Below are 19671 nucleotides of genomic sequence, written 5' to 3'. Positions count from 1 at the left end.
TTGATTTGGGACAGAAATCAAAGTTGTTGTAGGTTTTTTTTTTTTTTTTTTTTTTTTTTTTTTTTTTTTTAAATTTTGCCTCCAGAACATCATATTTTCAATCCAGCAGATCAAAGTGGTGACAAATCACCATGCAGACCCAGTACCAGTGAACACACTGTTGCGGAGATGAAAATTCAGGAGACCTCTCCTGGCTCTGAAATCGTCCACAGTGCGGAGATGCCAACTGTGAAGATGAGTGAGGAGTCACGGCTGCCAAAAAAAGGAAGAGAGAAATTAGCCTGTCTTTTAGCTGATCTGCTCGGCTTTCCAGGCACAGATAGCCAGCCAGAGGCAAAGACACACAGATTGAACCTGTATGAGTCAATGAGCCCTGCTTTTGGTAATGAGCTTAATTTGGCACCAGCAGTACCATTACAAGACTCACAGCAAGACAAAAGAGCTGTCATTTATGAAAACTGTTTGAAGTGTCAAGGAGAGCGCTGCCAGCCTCCACCACGGGCCGTGCCCGCTCAAAAGTGGCGCAACAGGAACATTTCCCCTTTAAAAAGCTTTCCGACTTGGCTGCACCTGAAGAAAAGCCAAGAACATCCAGCTAATGAGGAGTTACTGTACCAAGCCCTAAACGATTCATCACAGAGCGCGGATGGGCAGTTTTGGTATGAAGAGATAAATGGATCGACAGTGACCAGTGAAGGTAAGAGGCCACCTTCGACAGTTTCCTCTTCAACTGATCGCAGACTTCAGATCCTTGGCTGGTTTCCTCTTTTTCCCCATTCTGTTCCTTTTGAGGATCTTTTTCTGTCCCGTTCCTTGTGTTTCTCTCAGTGAAACCACTCTTTCTTCCTGGCTTATTTTCTCTAATCAGTCACTTGTGTTGCTTTGTAGAGCTGAGCTTTGAGGTGAGCTTTGCCGCAACGTTGCAAAATCAGGAATGATAGTTTATCCTGTGACTGTCACTGTGTACCAACTCAGTCATTTACAGTCAGTCTTTTACCTGCTAGAGCAGAGAGAGAGAGAGATAGTCATGTCTCAAATCAAACACAGCAGATTGTGTCCTTTTTGGAAGTTTGCAGTAGTTAACTGTGATCGTTAACTGTTGTTGTGGTTGTGGTACTTTTGCATTGAAGATGTTTACGTACAACACTGAACAAAGCCACAAAAAGCCTTATGAGCAATGCTACTGTTTGATAGCAGCTACTGCTGTCAACAACGTCCATAATTTTAGCTTCAGCTTTAGCATTAGTAATACATCCTCTTCTCATGGTGGTCTCTTCACTGCCTCTACCTCTGTAGTTAAGATGGCAAAGGTGCGCAGAAACCAACACTAAACACTTTGACCATTACGCTACATTGCGTGGGTATTTATAGTGCCATGCATGTAGTCTCGCAGAAGTGTAATAAAAAATGACACAACTTTTAGAGGGTTTATACACTCACTGGCCACTTTTTTAGGTACACCTTGGTAATACTGGGTTGGAGCCCCTCGTTTGCCTTCAGTGCGGTCTGAATTCTTCATGGCACAGATTCAACAAGGTGCTGGAAACATTCCTCAGAGATTTTGGTTCATGTTGAAATGATAGTATAACACAGTAGATGCAGATTTGTTGGCTGCACATCCATGATGGGAAACTCCTGTTCCTCCACATCCTGAAGGTGCTCTGTTGGATTAAGCTCTGGTGACTATGGAGGTCATTTGAGTACAATGAACTTATTTTCATGGGAATGTTTGAGATGATTTGAGCTTTGTGACATGGTGTGTTATCCTCCCATCAGTGTACACTGGTCATAAAGGGATGGATATGTTCAGCATCAACGGTCAGGTAGGGCTGTGGTGTTTAGATGATGCTCAGTTTGTACTAAGGGGATCAGAGTGTGCCAAGAACATGTCCTCCATACCATTACGCCACCGGCAGCCTGAACTGTTGATACAAGGGAGGACGGATACACGCTTTCATGTTATTTACACCACATTCGTACCCTTCAAAACTCTTCAGAGTAGACACCGTTTTTCTAATATTTTAGTATCCAGTTTTAGTGAGCTTGTGTGAAGTGTAGCCATGTCAAACGTCTCTTAAATCATCATCTTTCTTCCTCATTCTGATGCTCAGTTTGAACTTCAGCAGGTCGTCTTGACCATGTCTGAATGCACTGAGCTGCTGCCGTGTGATTGGCTGATTAGACATTTGCATCACTGATCAGTTGAACATTATACCTAATAAAGTGGCCAGTGGGTGTAAGTGGTCTCTCGTGAATTTAATCCTGTTTACAGAAAGATTAACTAAGACTTTTTAAATGAAATGTCATCTGTAAATTTTTAAAAGTTTTTTGTGAGCACAGAAAGACCACTTTTTAGGAAAGGAGTAACCATTTATTAATCTATTGTCGGAATTATATATGTGTGTTATAAGTAAATTTTAGGATGGGGCCTGTTATTATTTGTTCCACAGATCAAATGATGACAACATGATAATTTTCTTTTCTTTTTTTTTTTTTGAAGATATTTATATCTATAAATATTGACAGTAAATGAAGCCAAAATGACACATCTTAAACATTTTAACGAAATTCAGGGTGCAATTTCTGTCCTTTGCTCGTTATCCATGATTCATACTGAGCAACAAAAGGATCCTATTTAACTATTTGTTCTTTAAAAGAAAAAAAATCTTAGTATTGTGTGATGATTAATCAAGCCTTTGTTGTTTGTTCTCACCACTCGATCTGCACGAATTCCTCCATTTGCATGGAGAAAATTGTGTCTGCTTTGGTTCACAAAGTGCATTTAAACAAAAAAAGAAAAAGCAACACAATGTGGTATAATTTTTTTACGATGAGTTGCAATAACAAAATGTGTTTTTGTTTCTTATATGTAAAATGCACAATATCGTCTCTTTCACCAGACAAAAGGCTTAGTAGTAAAGAGGAAAGACGCAGAGCCGATCCTGCTTATGAGATCATGGAGAGTCGGATGCTGGAGAGGAACCCAGAGGTAGACACATCCAAAACACTGTAATCCGCTTTACACTATCAACAACTCACACATTTTTACTTTGCAACTCATTGTGCTCTTAGTTCAGCTAAGCATTTGGGGGAAATGTCTGATATCATGAGAATATTAACTGAATACACAGAATAAAGGGCAACCCATAGAGGTTTGTTATTAAGAGGCTTCAGTAGTAAATCTGAAATTAGACATGGAAAAATATGTCCAATAAGCATTTTGTAGTTTTGAGCCTTTTGTCCTGATATTATTAAGCATTTGGATTAGAATAAGCGAGTTTAAGGGTTTGTATTTTCTTTATAATGAACTGAAGTTTTAGCATGAAAACAATGTATTTAATGTACTTGTTCACGTGTGCTTGCACAGTTTTGTGACAGTATCTTGCATGATTACATCGCTATGTTTACAAATTCTCTCCAGGATATAGATTTTATATACAGTCATGTGCAAGAGAGTTTTTCACAGTTGTGTGAAAAACAAACACAAGAACTAAGAGGGTAAGCAGCAGCCGCAAACACACTTGATTACGTGATCATCATCAAGCATGAACAAAAAGCAGACATTTTGGCAGTTTCTTGGTCTGAGGCATAACACACAGGAAAAGACATCAGCAGTGATCTTAAACAAGCAGTTGTTGCTGCTCATGAGTCGGAGAAGAGTTATGGGGTATTTCAAAACATTTTGAAGTCCATCATTCTGCAGCGAGACAGACTATTGACAACCAGAAAATACTCAGGATGTCTGGAATTCTTCCCAGGAGTGGGCTTCCCAGCAAACTCACCCCAAGGTCAGATTGTGCAGTGCTCAGACAAACTGCAAAAAGCCCAAGAGCTACACCTTAGACCTTAACGGCCTCAGTTAGGATTTTAAATGTTAAAGACATGCAGCAGGGCAGTGATCCCAAGCACAGCAGCAAATCTACAACAGTATGAGTGAAAAACAAAAGAATCAAGATGCTGCAATCATCCAGTCAAAGTCAAGACTCCACCCTTAAGGAAAGGGTGTGGTGGGACCTCAAGAGGGCTGTGCATAAATGAATACCAGCAGATCTCAATGAGCTGAAGTGGCTTTGTAAAGAAGTGTGGGCCAGAATTCCTCCACAGACACTGATAAAGTCACACACGGAACAGTTACTTTGACTTACTGCAAGTTCATGTTTGTCCTGTGCTGTCGTTCTTTTTTATGTGACTGTAAAAGATGGCTACCATTATGTCACCTACTGGTGTCTGGACTCTGTATTTTTAAACTTTAATATTAACATCTATAGCGCAGAGAGTAAAGTGCTAAATATCATCATCGTCATCATCGTCATCATCATCGTCGTCGTTTATTTATATAGCACTTTAAAAAGGCACCAGGCAGACCAAAGTGCTGAACAATACAAAAACAAAGAAAAGCATATCAGGTAATGTTAGCATTAAATGCTAACAGTTCATCATACAGACATGGGTAAGCTCACTAAAACTGGAGCACAATCTTATTTAATGCTCTGCACTGCAGTGAGCCTAAAGTTCATGGTTATCTGTCTGTAGCGATGCTGCACAGTGTTCGCACATGTAAGACATAGCCCTGAGTTCTGAGTAAATTCCAAATGTCTATAAATACTCCTCATGTGCCCACTGAACAGTCATCGTCACACTTATGTAATAAACTTATGTCACTCAGTGCAAGTTATAATCTGCAGTGCTTACTTTAATGTGTGTTGCAGGCACAGGAAAAACACAAGTATGAACTAATGGGCAGCTACGGCCAGCAGAGGTTCCTTCAAGACACTGAAGGTGAGTGAGACTGACGCCAGGCAATCAACATAACCAGGTTGTTTCCGCGATTTGGTTCATTTTTTTTTTTTTTTCAGCCAAGCTATTCAAACATATGCAGATTTTCAAGTCCGTAGCAGCACAAATGGATTTTTCTTTTTTCTGAATGGACCATTTTAGTTTTTTAAAGTGCTCTGAACACTTTTCAGCTGTGCATTACCCAGGCTTCTTACAATAACCGGGCCCACTTACGGAAAGTGAATTAAATTGATGAGTCATGCGCCTGAATCAACATCGCTGTAAACCATCACCTGTTGCTTGGTGTGCTTGAACTGAAATGAATAAATAAAACGAGGCTCATTCAGAGTCTGAAAAGCAGACTGGCACTAAGCATAACATCCACAAGGCTGAACATAGGAACATGTTATATCTCGGCGCGCTCGCCATACACCTGCTTGACTTCAGTCAGGGCAGTGAACTGTAATGCTGATGGGGAATTGCCTTCATGAAGTGGCTATTACTACATAGCACATGAAGCGCATTACAGAGACTCTCTGCAAGCACCAGCTGTCAGATTAGTGTAAACAAAGGGGAAATTAAATAGTTGTGCCATGCAAACTAGTTTGTATGGAGAAATTTGTTGCTGCTAATTTTTTTTTAACTTTTTCATTGCAAATTCGCACTGTAGTAAAAGTCACCGTATGGAAAAAAGCTACACTGCTTTAATAATGTTGAGCTCTGGGCTCTGGGGAGGCCAATCGATGACTGATGGTGTCTGATTATGAGTTTTTCTATCCAGGTCTGTCTATCTTTTACTGCATTGGCGGTGTGCTTGAGATCATTGCGTGGATGATAAAAGTCTGATGTTACTTTTTGTGTTCATAATTTCATCAATTTTGACAAGATCCCTACACCACTGGCTGAATTATAACTCCAAACCAGGACAGAGCCTCCACTGCATTTTACAGGGTTCCACTCAGCTGACCTCCTCTATACATACTGATAATTTAAACCCTTTAAAACATGAATGTATTTTATTTATATAAGACTTGTACAAAAACAAACATAAAACAAACAATTGGCAATGATAAAAGAAACACTGAAGACCAATAAACTGAAAATGTTAGAAATTTGAGTATTGAGGAAATAAAAGAGAGATATGTGGCTATAGTATATACATATGTATTAAAGCAGGACTTAAAGGAAGTGACTGACTCCATGACTAGTTGGTTCTGTTCCTGATCCTGGCCTGATTACCACTGAAATTAAAGGCGAACCTCCTATTTATTCAGATAGGTGAAATAACTGCACAAATAAATACGATGGCTACTGTGTGGCAAAACTTCCAGACACACTTCTCTTGTAGATAATGTGAAGTAGTAAAAGGATATGAGAGAGTATTCACTCTTTGAACTTTAAGAGTTAAACTGTTGAGCTTTTAGCACACATTTTACTAATGACCTGCTTTTAAAGGAAAAAGTTCTAAGAAATTTGTAAAACTTTCCAAAGCAGTTCCCTTTTTGTTAAGTTGATACTAATTAAAGAAATGCTATGCAAGCGCTACAGTTTTTACTCGTTTAAAAGGAACCGTAAAGCTCGAGGTCCAAACAACAAATTAATATTAAATTAATGTGATGTTTACCCGAGGTTAATTTCAGCATTTGGCTGTTTTTCTTTTCCCGTTTTTTTTGCACATCATTGTGTCCTTTTGTTTCTTTCCAATGTGGGAATGAATACACAAAGGGACAAATTAGGGCTAAACAGAGGTGTAATTTAAAATGGCATTAATTTACCCCATCTATGGTTAGACAGATAAATCGCATGCAAAGCAGACAACGGCATGAGTCACAGTCTCTGCTATTTGTTTTTTTTATGTCTTCATTGGCTTTTTATCCAAAGCCATAAACTCGAGTTACGTAAAGGCCCATTGTGTGCTGAGAAAACTCACAGATGTGTAACCAGAGAGTGCAGTGATGTGTGACGGGCTGCCTCCCCTGATATGAGGCGAGAGGACAGTTGTCAGGGGATGTTTGGCCACTTAAGCATCCCACACCCAGAAACATGCCCTCAGTCAAACACACACCTGCTCTACAAAGTCCCTGCAGCTGTCGCAGTGTGGCACCAAACCCATCAGTCATTTTCACGTACCTACACACGACTCACGACTCCCTCGTCATCTTTCCCATCATTCCGCTTCAGCAGACACTTAATGGATGGGGGGGGGGAGACCGGATGTGGCTAAGTCCAGCAGCTAAGGTATGTGGGCTTAGTGGAAGATAAGCTACAGAAAAGCTGTCATATGATTTAAGAACTTTTCATATTAAAGCAATGCACACAGGTCAAATAAATAAAATATCAGGTTTGAGGCATTCCAGACTTTGCAATAAATCATAGCTCTATGTGATGAAAAATGCAAGCGGACACACGCATGCTTGCATCATGAGTGCGTCACTGTATCAGAACGCAGCTAAACAAACACTGGCTTTGCCCGTGGCACTTTAGATGCTGCTGTGTTGGTCATTACATGTTACACACTAAGTGGTTGGCTTGGAGAGGTGTGAATTGCACCTAAGGACAGTTTAGGCTAAACACTGCTAATCCATTTCTGAAATGATATTCGTAGAACCAGCCCATAGCCATTATGTTGTCTTTAATTATTCAAATTTTACTGTTTATTGAACTTATCTCCTACACTTTGTTTCCCACCAAAATAATCACACTGGTGCTGACATGAAGAGAGTATCTCATTGATATTAAAATGAATACCACCAAGTCTCAGGTGGGAATTAATACAAATACACCATTTTATGCTAAAGCTTTTAGCTCACAGGCAGGAGCTTCTTTCCAAGTTCAGGGGAAGAGGCATCGTAATCAAAAACCTGCCAACGGCGTGACACCAAAGTAAGCAGTTTGAACCCTTGAATTACTTGAATTTTCTTTATAATGTTGCTTTAATTCATTGAGGTTTCCGGGCATTTGTTTAGGCACAGCTCCTTATGTACCTATCACAGTATTTCAGTTAGGTTCAGGTCTGGACTCATTGCTACACCTTGATTCTTTTCCTTTTCAGCCGTGCTGTTGTAGGTTTGTTGCTGTCCTTGGGCTCATTGCCCAGTTGTTGGAGTCAGTTCAAGACACGCTTTGGCTGTCAGACAGATTGCTTCACTGGAATACTTTAGTACACAGAAGAGTTCATAATCAGGTCCCATGACTACCAAACAAGCAAAAATCATCATCCCTCCCCCTCCGTGCTTTACGCTTGATACAGCGCAGACATTATCGAAAGAAGATGGTTTTCCACCTGAAACTTTGCAAGGTCTAAACAGTATGTCATCTATAAATCTGTGTATTATTCAAATAATATTCTTTGACATGTTTTCAAGATTACGCAAAAACCCTCCAGCCCTCCAAGGGGCTGATTATAAGTTTTGATTTCTAAAAATCAGCCTTTACTAAAGACCACATAGACTACCCTATCATAAATAGGATTTTGGTAGGACCGTCTTTGTGGCTCGTGCACATCTGTGATGTAGTCTTGCTTTCAAAAACTATCTTAATTTCACGCACCCGCCTCTTCAACTTTTTACATAAGTTTGTTACATCAAAAAGTGGATATTGTTGTCCTGGTGAAGGTCTCATTTAAAGCTGAAACTGGAGAGGGAGTGAAATGGTAAGGTGTTCTAGTCAAAGAAAAACAAACACCTACACTAGGGCATTTTGCTTTCCCATTCCCAAAGGTTTCCACATGCATACGCTGCCATAAATTGTACATTGTGGGAGGTTTACAGGTCTTTGTAATCCTTTTTGTGTACATACCACAGCTTAGTGTCCTTCTGCAACAATAATGTGGGGAAGGTGCAAAACCCACTCACCCTGAATACACAGTTATTATCTGAACTGTGTTTTCCATCCAAAAGTTAGAGGCAATACCTGACTTTTTAAGCTGGGGGTCACCAAACTCTGTCAGGTATTGCCTCTAACTTCTCCCCTGGAGGTTTTGCAAAGTGTATTATCGAGACGTCCCCCGGCCTTAGAGCTGTGGGCAAATCCACTGTTGTAATGGAAGCCATTATAAAGCACCACACTCTCCTGCAAGGGCTGTTTGGTGTCTGATCAATTAGGTTAGACTTTGCCAAAGGCTGTACCCACTGAGACTTTGCTGGCGTCTAATGGCTTCTCACTGATTGTAAGAGTGTCCCCTGGGGTTGATGCTTCTGAGCTGCGGGTAATGGCCACTGCCTACTACCATTTAGGAAGAGTCAATAGCAGGGGAAATCTTTTCTTTCCCAAATGTTGACCTCTATACAATCTGTATGCCAATGGTAACGCACTATCTGTGACAGGGTAATTGCAACAAGAGAAATATGAATCCATGTTGGCGCATATATAATACTGTAGGAATCTATTGTTTTATTTATTATAAGACGGTTATAGACGTTCTACTACAGAGTCCACACTCTGATTAGTGTTTCTGTTTGTAGTTGTGAAATGCCTCAACCAAGCTTTGTGTTGCTTTGATTTGACAAATAATGACGGAAGATAAAAAAAATAAAAAAAAATCTTTTCTGTGATCCAGATCTACTCTTTAATCTTTAAACATCAATGCACACACAGCAACGGACTCAAAGAAAGGTAAATAAATGTTCACAGGCTCAGATCAGCAGTGTTTGCATTGTTAGGAACAGTGCGTTGTTGTTTTGCTACGTCTGTAAGGGTCTGGGCTTTTTGAATTCTTTTTGTTTTCTTTTTAGTTAATGATGAAACATTTTTTGTTGACATTATACTTGAAAAAGATAACACAGGCTCTGTTTGTGTATTGTAGCTCAACTATGATCCTTGAGGGTAAATCAGGGAAAATGTATTTGCATTGGTGCGTTTTTCAACAATTCACTCTTTTTTTGGGGGTCAGATATTAATATAAAAACAGATATTGTTTTTCCCTAAAATAAGTTCAAAGAAATTATATATGATTTACTGTTTGGACTCCACTTTGTACATAATGAATACAAGACTTTGTGTGTTTTTTCATATTTTTTTAATAGTGCTGAAAATAAAGTGAAACTATAAAACTATAGTATTAAATAATTAGTTAATCATTTGATCAGTTTCGCATTGCATTTCAAAAATCAGCAGATAAAAAAGATATTCATGAACAATAGGGATGGGAATTGTAAACTGGTTCCTGTTCCCAGTCTTCCAATTCCTTGGGATTGTTAGTCTGCCTGCCAGTTGATCCCACTTATCGTTTCTTGCACTCTTGCAACGATGAACTGTTTTCAGTTCTCGTGTCAGAGGAGGGAAATGGCGACACAGTCTAGAACGTGGATATGAACAAAGACGAGATAAATGGTCTTTGTGTGCAACGTCAAAAACTGCATCCAGGACAGAAACAACCACATTATGCTGCTGACTTTTTTCTTTTTGGAAGCAGTAATGAGCCTGCAGGCCCTGTTCCAACTTTCACAAGTTGATGGAATTGCCTCATCATGATCCAACACCACTGACAGAAATACAGCCTCAAACCATGACACAGTATTCGCCATGTTTTGTAAATGGCTATAGATACTCACTGTTGTCTCTATCTCCTGAACTTCTCCATGCACACGGATGGTTTGAACAAAAACATTTCAGCTTTAGTTTCATCACTCCATAAGGCCCACTCCACTTTCTTCCTGTTTCCCTTCTTTAAGAGTGGCTTCTTGACAGCAACGCTTCCACTTAAACCATTTCTGATGAAGCTTCAGTGAACAGTCGATGGATAACCTGAAGGCCCAGATGCATCTCTCAGGTCCTGTGTCAGCTCTGTTGGGTTTATTAAGGACTTGAATTGCAGCTACTTGAACTGCACTCTTGTTATGTGGTCACTGCAGGCCATAGTGTACGACTTGCATCACTTGCATGCTCATCAAACATTCAGTGACCCCTCGTGCTCTGTGATTGAGGATAGATTAGAGTCCTTCCTTCCACGCTCTGAGTTCACTTGGAAAACAGTCCTCGGGTCTCAAAATGTGAATTTTTTTTTTCCTTTTCTTTTTTTAAATTATGGACCGCTAAAGATGAGAGGCAACATCTGGCTTGCTGTCAGCACGCAGTTAAAAAGCCAGCATCTGTGATGGTATAAAGGGTCATTAATGCACATAGCATGAGTAACATGTTTGGAGGCACCACTAACAATATGTTGAAAAATAGACACAGCTTTTGGAGCAACATATGCTGCCATGCAGATGATTTGATTATCAGGGAAAAGTCTTGCCTGCGATGCCAAACAACATTCTGCATGTTTACAAGAAAACATCAAAGTGAAGGTGTCTGAAAATTGGATGTATCCGAAGTCCAGACCTTTAGATCGGATTTGGTGCATTATGAAACAATGAATTTGACAAAGAAAGCATAGATGAGATAATATTTTAGGTGAGTCTGTGAAAATGTTTATATTTCAACATTATAGTAATTCTTTCCCTTAGTTCCCAGACACCATTAAAAAGAACAAAACAGATATTTATACATCGAAACTCTGATAGTGTGTGACTGCCATGGCTCATCTATTTTGTGCTGGTAGACAACTTTTTGTACCTGTCATGTAAGCCCATCAACCGAGTCAGATGATTCCTATGAACAGTACCGCAGTACTTGTTGTAGTAAAACCACAAAGCATGTAGATTCATTTGGCTTTCTCGACTCTCATTTGCACAAAATTAAAGTGACAGCAAACGTTTATATCACCGTTCAGGAGAAGTGATTTTCACTGGTCTCTATTCACAGAGCAGTATTCAAGTTATGCTAATTTCAAGATATCCTTGAGTGTACTGTACTCTGGTTTTGAAGGTTGCAGCTATCACTGCATTAATGCATACTCAGGCACCACAAAAAAAAAAAAAAAAAAATGTGATGTGTGTCACAGAGCTGAAATATGCACATATTTTATGTAGTGGTTGTTCTGAAGCTGTATCACTGAGATGCTGAACTAATCATTTCTGCAGCCAGCAGAAAACTTGACTGAAAATCTTCCTTTCTCAGCTTTTAGGTTTATGAAGATAAAGCCGTGAGCTGTTTCTTGTGATTTGAAACAATTTTTCCGGCACAATTAATTAGATGTGCAATCCACTGTAGGCAAAAAATCTGGCAATAATGTGTGTTTGACAGGAAAGTCAAAGAGGTTTGGGTGTTCCTATTCAAGTTTTAATGAACTTTTGCTAATAGAAAAATGAGATTTTGCTCCATAAACCCTCAGATATTTGATCTGGACACGTTCATACGCTATACAGCCGCATGACGAAACAGCTTGATGATGATTAAAAGAACAATTGAGTTTTACTTCCTCAAAGCATTCTGTGCTTCGAGGACGTAATGTGTATCCCATAAATTATCTCTGGGGCATATCAGCTAATTTCACATAATTAGTCTCTGGGGCGGGGAGAGAACCAATTCATCGTGAAACGCTGTGTTCCTGTGCGACTGCCGATCCCATTATAGCTACCGTTGTTTTTACTGCTGGAAACAGTATTGATACTTGTGTTGTGGACGTCTGTATTTGAATATATCTAATTGACACTGGGCTGCAGCCTGGAGAGCTGCTCAGACTGGAGGGTAAGTTGAGCTTTTGATTAAGGTTATAATGACAAAAACAAATCCAGTTTCAAAGAAGTGTCAAAGTGTAAGTCTGGTTCAATTTAATCTTTTAATTATTATCAGTTCTGAGAAAGACTTGATTGGTACTGTGTGCCGTCATAGCCCGTTTGAGCTCGTCTCTCTATGCCACGGGAATCCTCACGACAGGAAATCTAAACATGGGCTGTTGCACTCGGGCAGCATTTATCATAATAAGAAACACAAACTGTCTAGAAAACACAAGTGAATCTAGAAATACGTGTAGTGTGTGTTCATTGTGCTGAACCCAGGTGGCATTGTTCTTTTATGTTTTTAATAGATTTTGGTTGACAGTGAAGGCTTGGAGGTGCAAAAAAAACATAGCATATTATCAACAGGACAAATTGCTTGTTATTTTTAGTTTCTGTGGGGGATTTCTGTTAAAAACAAGTGTTCACACGTTAAAAAAAGAAAAAGCATGACAGAAACGAACCTAACACCGTCTGAGCTTAATCTACTCTCGCATTTTCAGGGGCCGTGTTTGTGTTCCCCCCAGAGGCTCCGCTTGCTGAAAGACCTCGCGGTGAAGGTGTGACGTATGTGAATATTCCTGTTAGCCCCACGTCCAAGAAGCAGCTCAACTACATGGAGCTGGAGCTGCAGGATCCTGTGCATGGCACTAAAGCAGCTGCCGCACATCTGCCAGCTCAGAGTAAGGAGGCATGAATATCTTCTGGTTAGTAAAGGAGATAAACGCCAGATACTTGGTGTCTGAGGAATGAATGTTCTGCTTTCGATTTATACATATAACTGCAAACGGCAGCTGTGAGGACCAGTCAGGGTGGACACTTGGAAAATTGTCATGTTACAAGATTATAGTTTAAAGGATGTCACCAAGACTGTTTTATTTGTCCAATAAGAGCATTAATCTACAGAGAGCTTTTTGATTGGTGGTGCAGAATTGCTTATTGAAAGCAGGTTTAAAGGGAACTGCTCTAAGAAGAGACTGTGGCAATTCACTGCAACCCCCACATGATGCTGTAAGCTTAAGTATAGAACAAAAAAAGTTTGTCTCATTAATAAATCTTTGAATTTTAATAGGCTGGGTATTGAAGTGAGCTGTTGTCTTTTTTGGCACAAGGAAATGTCTTCAAGACCGGCTGTTAAACTGTCAAATATTACAAACTGAAACAAATTCTCAGACTTGTGTAGTTATTTTCAGTCGGTCTGCAGCGCACGTCTTCCATTAAACTTTGAACAAACTACCAAGAAATGTTGTAATCACATTCATGACCCACAAAAGATGAATCCTAATGACTCTGCTAATCCTGAATTTTTATGTCCACCTCAATGCACCTCTTTTTTTTGGCTGCATGTTATAGCACCACCAGCTAGTAAGCAGTAACATTTGTCCAATGTTTTCATTTAGCACCAATTTCCTGTAAAACTTCCTTACTAACCTAAGCTATAGTTTGTCTTTAGTGCCTGTTACCACCATGGATTGCTGCCTGTGATAAAGCTTGTCGTGGGACACATTGCCGTGTAGCCACAGACCGCGTGGTCAGAGTGCGCAGCACATCCTGCAGTCTATCCATTTTATTTATGCAGAGCAAATTCAAAACAATGTTCATCTAAAGCTCATCAAATGCCATTATGGACAGAAATCCAACAATCCAAAGATCCCCTATGAACAAGCACGTGTTGGCGTAAGGGGAAGTAAAAGAAGCTGCGGACGAACTATTAGAGTTGGTGTTAGTCAGGTCTGATGAACCACGTCCTGCGTTTTTGGAGAGTAAGCTGTAAAATCATTGTTTCCTTTTATTCTCTCTTCAGATTGTCTTTGTATATTTGTGAGATTTTCCCGGGACTGTCCAAAATGCAAATTGTTGAATTTTAGAGACCACCTCCTTGATTTAAGAAACAAAATGACCTCAGTAATGCCCTGATACTCATAGTGTGAGGCATTTTTTGCTTTTGCTCAATGTGCAAAAGTGTTCTGTGCAAGAGCCAACTTACAGTAAGCTGGTGTATCAGCGTTACGCAAGGATGAAAGCCATTGTAGTTACATATTTATGTGTAATTCTATTCGACCTACTCAGAGTTACTGGAATCGCTCGCAAACAATTGAGATGATTTCCTCTCATCTTGGTAAAAGACAGCTGAGTCCTTGTCATCGGAGCCGTAATTGACAGACACGTTGGCCGCTAGCGTCACTGCCCTCGAGAATACGAACAGCGTGGCTCGAGCTCTGACATGAGGTTAATGTCTAATGTCAGCAATACAGTTTATATCCCGGCATGCGGCCTCATTAATCTGTCACCTGGGAGGAGGAGTGTCCTATTTCGGCACTGAAAGGGGGTCGCAGGGCATTCAGATCACAGCTGTAAACTCAGTGGCCCTAATGGGACCCTCCTCCAGGGACTATTTATGTGTTGTGAGGAGGTTTTGATGTCCTCAATTCTGACACTGTAAGGCGACAGGACTCTAACAGGAGACACATATTGGTGCACGAGGACTGATGTTGTGGGTTTAAACTCTGACATTTTGCTTATATGATTTTCACACAAGGTATACATTATGGTAATGTGCATATGGAAGACAGTGCATGACAGGAATGTTAAATGCTTCAGCTAAATCATTTGCATATGATTTGTGTTGTGATGCGCTGTCTCATTCTTGAAGCACGCAGACTGGCAGCGAGGGCAGAGATGTGTGTGTGTGTGTGTGTGTGTGTGTGTGTGTGTGTGTGTGTGTGTGTGTGTGTGTGTATATATGTATGTATGTATATACCGTATTTTCTGGACAATAGAGCGCACCTGTATATAAGCCGCATCTGCTCTATTTAAAAAAAAAAAAAAAAAAAAAAAGATGTATAAGTCCAGGACATTTTCAAGTTCAGGCCACCTGCTTTTATGTCCTCTGAAAGCTTTTCTCGACTTTTGGCATTGCATGAGCTCTTCCCGCTGCCGCCTCCAACGTCTCACCATAGATTGATTGACGCTAAGCTTGTGTGCAGCAGCACGGTTTCCTTCCTGGATAGCAAGATTGATGGCCTTCAACTTAAAACTCATACGAACTTCTTTGTGTGGTTTCCACGATGAAGGGGCGAGGATTTGAAAATAATTAATAATAATTACACCTTTGTATAAGCCTCACGGTTCAAAACCTAGGAAAAAAGTAGCGGCTTAGAGTCCAGAAAATACGGTATATATGTATGTATTAATGTTTTAAGATGATCTAGGAGTGTTTTTTGTCACTTCCACAATTAATGATTCAAGTTCAAGAAATGATTATATCCCCTAACAATTCATTTCCATAATCTTGTTGACAAAAGAATGTTGGGATTAATGAAAAATGCCCAAAGACATCTGCAAATGTGTAAACCAAAGGGAAACAAAAGAAATATTATGGAGTAAAATATATAAACAACACTTTGCTGATGCCACCTTGCAGCCATTTATATCAGGAAAGTGAACTTGTATACTTGTATATGATTGATGGCTCATGAAGGGAAACCAAAGCCTTAGGCTAGATGCTTATCTCCGACTTAGCTAGGCTAATCAGTCGCTACAGGTAGGAGTGAAAGAATCTTGATATTATAAATGAAATCATCATTTAAAACTACATTTTATATTCACAGAGTTTATTTTTGTTTAATATAAAAATTTGATGATTTGTAACATTTAAGTGAGAGAAAAAGGCAAAAAAGCTAATTAATAAAGAAGGTGGGAAATGTTTTTTCACAGCACTGATATAAGAAAGTAAAGTTTATTTATGTAGTGACAGTAGAGCATTAAAACAGCATAAAAGGATAAAACCAAATAAAAGCACTTTTGCATAGGTGGGTCTTCACCTTCCCTTTAAAGGTATCAGCAGTGTCAACAGATCTTTAGTCTAGTGGAAGTGAGTTCCACAACATGGCAGCGAAAACCTCCTTTTATCCTCGACTTGGACTGAGGTACAACCAAGAAGCATTGATCAACTTGCATCAGAGACCTAGCAGTTATGTATGGATGTAGAAATTCACTAATATAGGGAGGCACCACAAAGAGCTTGGAAAGTGATAATCAGAATCTGAAATTGAACTTTGAACTTTGTGGTGAGCCAGTTTAAAGAGGGCAGAATCAGTGTCACAAGGGACCTTCCAGAGGAACTGGTGAGAAACCTTAGGGCAGCATTCTGGGCTATCCAAGGATGCGATCCAGAGATAATTTGGTCAGCGGAAGTAATAACAAATTATAATAATAACAATAAAGTGAGACAAAATACACAATTGGCTGCCATCCGGTTATTTATAAGACAAATTATTTGGTAACATTGAATGACATGTACAACTGGGCATCATCTCAAACAATGATATGAGATGTCTTCAAAGAAGACAGGCCCCAAAAATGAACCTTGGGGCGCACCACAAGATAAAATAGTAGAAGAGGACAGGGATTTAGCAGAAGCGCATGAAAAACTTCTGTGAGTGAGGTAAACGTACGATATGATATTGTATGATACTGATACACTCGTTGGAATATTTCTAAAATGACAAGCTAATTTTCAAAATTTCCATTGTCAGATTAATCATCTAATAGTTTCTGCTCTGTGCAGCTAGTTTTGTGTGCAGCACAACACTGATGAATAATTAAATGGTACACTGATTGAGTTAAAAGAAGTCCCACTTTTGTGTCCTGACAGGAAAGAGCTCCACCAAGTACGCCCAGATTGACATCACTGCCACAGAGATGGCCCACAAAGTCGGCACGTTGCACGCTCTGGGTCGGCAGGAGGGCCTGCACACTCTGGAGCTGAGAAGAAAGGGGACGCCACATTGAATTTTCCTTCACTCAAACGTTGATCTCAGCAGGATTTTTTTCCACAACAGCAGAACTACAACATCAGACTATAACGTTAGCAAGAAACGTGGCTCTGAGGGCCTTCCTGTGGGATTCCTTCTCTATTCTGTTCCATCTTTTGAATACAGATATCTTTGAAAGCAACCTCAGCCAGTTTACAAAACCCAGAATCCCAGAAAAATGTATTCCGTCCAATGTCTACTTTGTTAGATCGAGACTGTAGTCACAAAGGAGCTGGAATATGGAGCTGGCTTTAGAAAGGTTTGGCTCTTAGTCATGAGATTTCACAACATTTTTTTGCGAACTCCAACATCTCGTTAAATGGCATTACGCTGCTCCTCGAGCTCCAGGCTCTCTAGAAGTTGGATGAGCAAACCCTGGGCTGAGTCAGGGGCCTCACTAATACCCCAGAGCAAAGGCACTTCACAGCTCACTCAAGCCATCACTAATTGTGTGCTGTTTTTGTCCTTGTGTGGGTAAAAAAAAGAAAGGGTGTTGGCAGGAAAAGGAAGGGGAAACAGTGTTTGTTCTCACAAGGATTTCACACACATTTATTCCTCAGTGATCTGTAATTCCATATGTAGTTGCACATAACTCTTTCTGTGTTTCAAATTTAGGAAAGCTTACCAGCCGGTCTTACTCAGAGTGATGCAAAATTCAGAGTAACTTGATGCGTAAAAAAAAAAAAAGTTTTTGTGTAAAAGTAGCACAAGTACTGTATTTTCTGGACTATAGAGCGCACCTGTATATAAGCCGCAGATATCTATGTTGAAAAATTAGATATTTACTGCATGTACAGAACGATTTTGTACTGTAAATGTACATGTATGTACCTGAACAGATTCTTTCAGTGCCTTTTAACGGCAGCAACTTAGCTGATTAAAACAGAACAGAAACAAAAGAAAATAACCGGTATTAGGATCCACTGACAGACATCAGAAAAGGATGCTTCTCACCACTTGTCATCCAAGTCTCCCACTCAACCTGGAGTGCAGCTTTAAATGCCCGATTCACACTGATGTCAAGTGGCTGCAAATACTTTCTTGTACCTCCAGGTTTAGGGCCCGGATGGCTTGGGGATACAAGCTCCTCTTGAGTCTCTCTGTCCTTGCCCAGATGATGCAGAACTTTCTACCGGATTTCAGAAGTAGGAACAGTTTGTTGCCAGGATGGGACGGGTCCTTCAGTATCTGCGCTGCTCTAGTCCGGCATCTCCTGGTGTAGGTGTCCTGAAGCGGGTGAGAGCAATCCTGCAGCAGCGTTCTGCTGTACGGATCACTCTCTGAAGAGCTTTTTGGTCCTTAACACAGCTGTTCCCAAACCAGGATGTGATGTTCTGTGTGAGGATGGTCTCCACAGCGCCTGTATAGAAAATCCCGAGGATCTCTGGAGAGACCCTGAACTTCCTCAGTTGTCGTAGGTGGTACAGGTGCTGCCTAGCCTTTTTGGTCTGGACCTGAATGTGGGCAGCCCATGTCAGGTCTGAGGAGATGTGGACACCGAGATATTTGAAGGACTGCACCCTTTCCACTGGAGCTCCATTGATGATAATGGGCTTGTAGTCTCTGTGCTGACTCCTTCTGAAGTCCACCACCAGCTCCTTGGTCTTGCCAACGTTCAGCTGGAGATGGTTATCCTGGCACCATGATGCCAGATGGACAGGTTGTCCATCTGCCCTGATGGACAGGTTTTTACGTCTCATAAATCTGAAACACCACGACAGCCCAGCTTTGAAATCTTCAATATTCATTTCGCGGACGATTGTTTTGGCTTTCAGTCGGATCTGTACAGTGAGTACACCTCGGCCACCTGCTCTCTGTGTATTCACCCAGTCCTCCAGGACATATTCAAGTTCAGGCCACCTGCTTTTATGTCCTCTGAAAGCTTTTCTCGACTTTTGGCATTGCATGAGCTCTTCCCGCTGCCTCTTCCAACGTCACACCATAGATTCATTGACGCTAAGCTTGTGTGCAGCAGCGCGGTTTCCTTCCTGGATAGCAAGATCGATGGCCTTCAACTTAAAACTCATATGAACTTCTTTGTGTGGTTTCCACGATAAAGGGGCGAGGATTTGAAAATAATTACCAGTTGGTAATTTGTTGTGCGTGTTCTGTCTGCTAAAGAAAAAGTAGCGTATTCTTCTTTGCATTGATTTTTCGTCAGTCTTGTTTTTGATTCCAATTCCGGTGAGAGCGCCCCTAGCGGTGGAAGAAAAATCCACAGAATAGCCGCACCTTTGTATAAGCCTCATGGTTCAAAACCTAGGAAAAAAGTAGCGGCTTATAGTCCAGAAAATACGGTAATGGTTCTGCATAACACTTCCACTCTATGCGTGGTGACTCTTGTTAGCCTGGCTCTAACTAATGGGAAAAAGATCAGTTGCTGCCATACATTTTCCCTCCTGCTTCCCAGTTCATATACAATTGGGTTTAATTTGGGAAAGTCTTCATAAAGTCTTCATAAATAATGCAAAGCTTTTTTT

At 40.4% G+C, this 19671-nt stretch overlaps 1 protein-coding gene across 5 annotated transcripts in view; it reads left to right on the top strand.

Annotated features, from left to right (window-relative positions):
* LOC120720205 (protein Dok-7-like) overlaps positions 1 to 18426 on the top strand; it is a 40196-nt gene extending 21770 nt beyond the window's left edge. The window contains exons 9-13 of one of the 5 annotated variants that reach the window (XM_040009838.1): positions 110 to 697; positions 2901 to 2989; positions 4710 to 4779; positions 12878 to 13057; positions 17032 to 18426. In XM_040009838.1, coding sequence (XP_039865772.1) covers positions 110 to 697; positions 2901 to 2989; positions 4710 to 4779; positions 12878 to 13057; positions 17032 to 17168 — 1064 coding nt within the window. In that variant the 3' untranslated portion in view covers positions 17169 to 18426. Of the gene's footprint in view, positions 1 to 106; positions 698 to 2900; positions 2990 to 4709; positions 4780 to 12877; positions 13082 to 17031 lie in introns of all 5 variants that reach the window. The other 4 variants (XM_040009837.1, XM_040009839.1, XM_040009840.1 and 1 more) reach the window with 4 other exon arrangements.
* Positions 18427 to 19671: the final 1245 nt, after the last annotated feature.

The sequence above is a fragment of the Simochromis diagramma genome, unplaced genomic scaffold, assembly GCF_900408965.1.
Source record: "Simochromis diagramma unplaced genomic scaffold, fSimDia1.1 OVJJ01000274.1, whole genome shotgun sequence".
In the NCBI taxonomy this organism is placed as follows: Eukaryota; Metazoa; Chordata; class Actinopteri; order Cichliformes; family Cichlidae; genus Simochromis; species Simochromis diagramma.
Note: the sequence above shows the minus strand (reverse complement) of the source record. Positions and strands in the feature narration are given on the sequence as shown.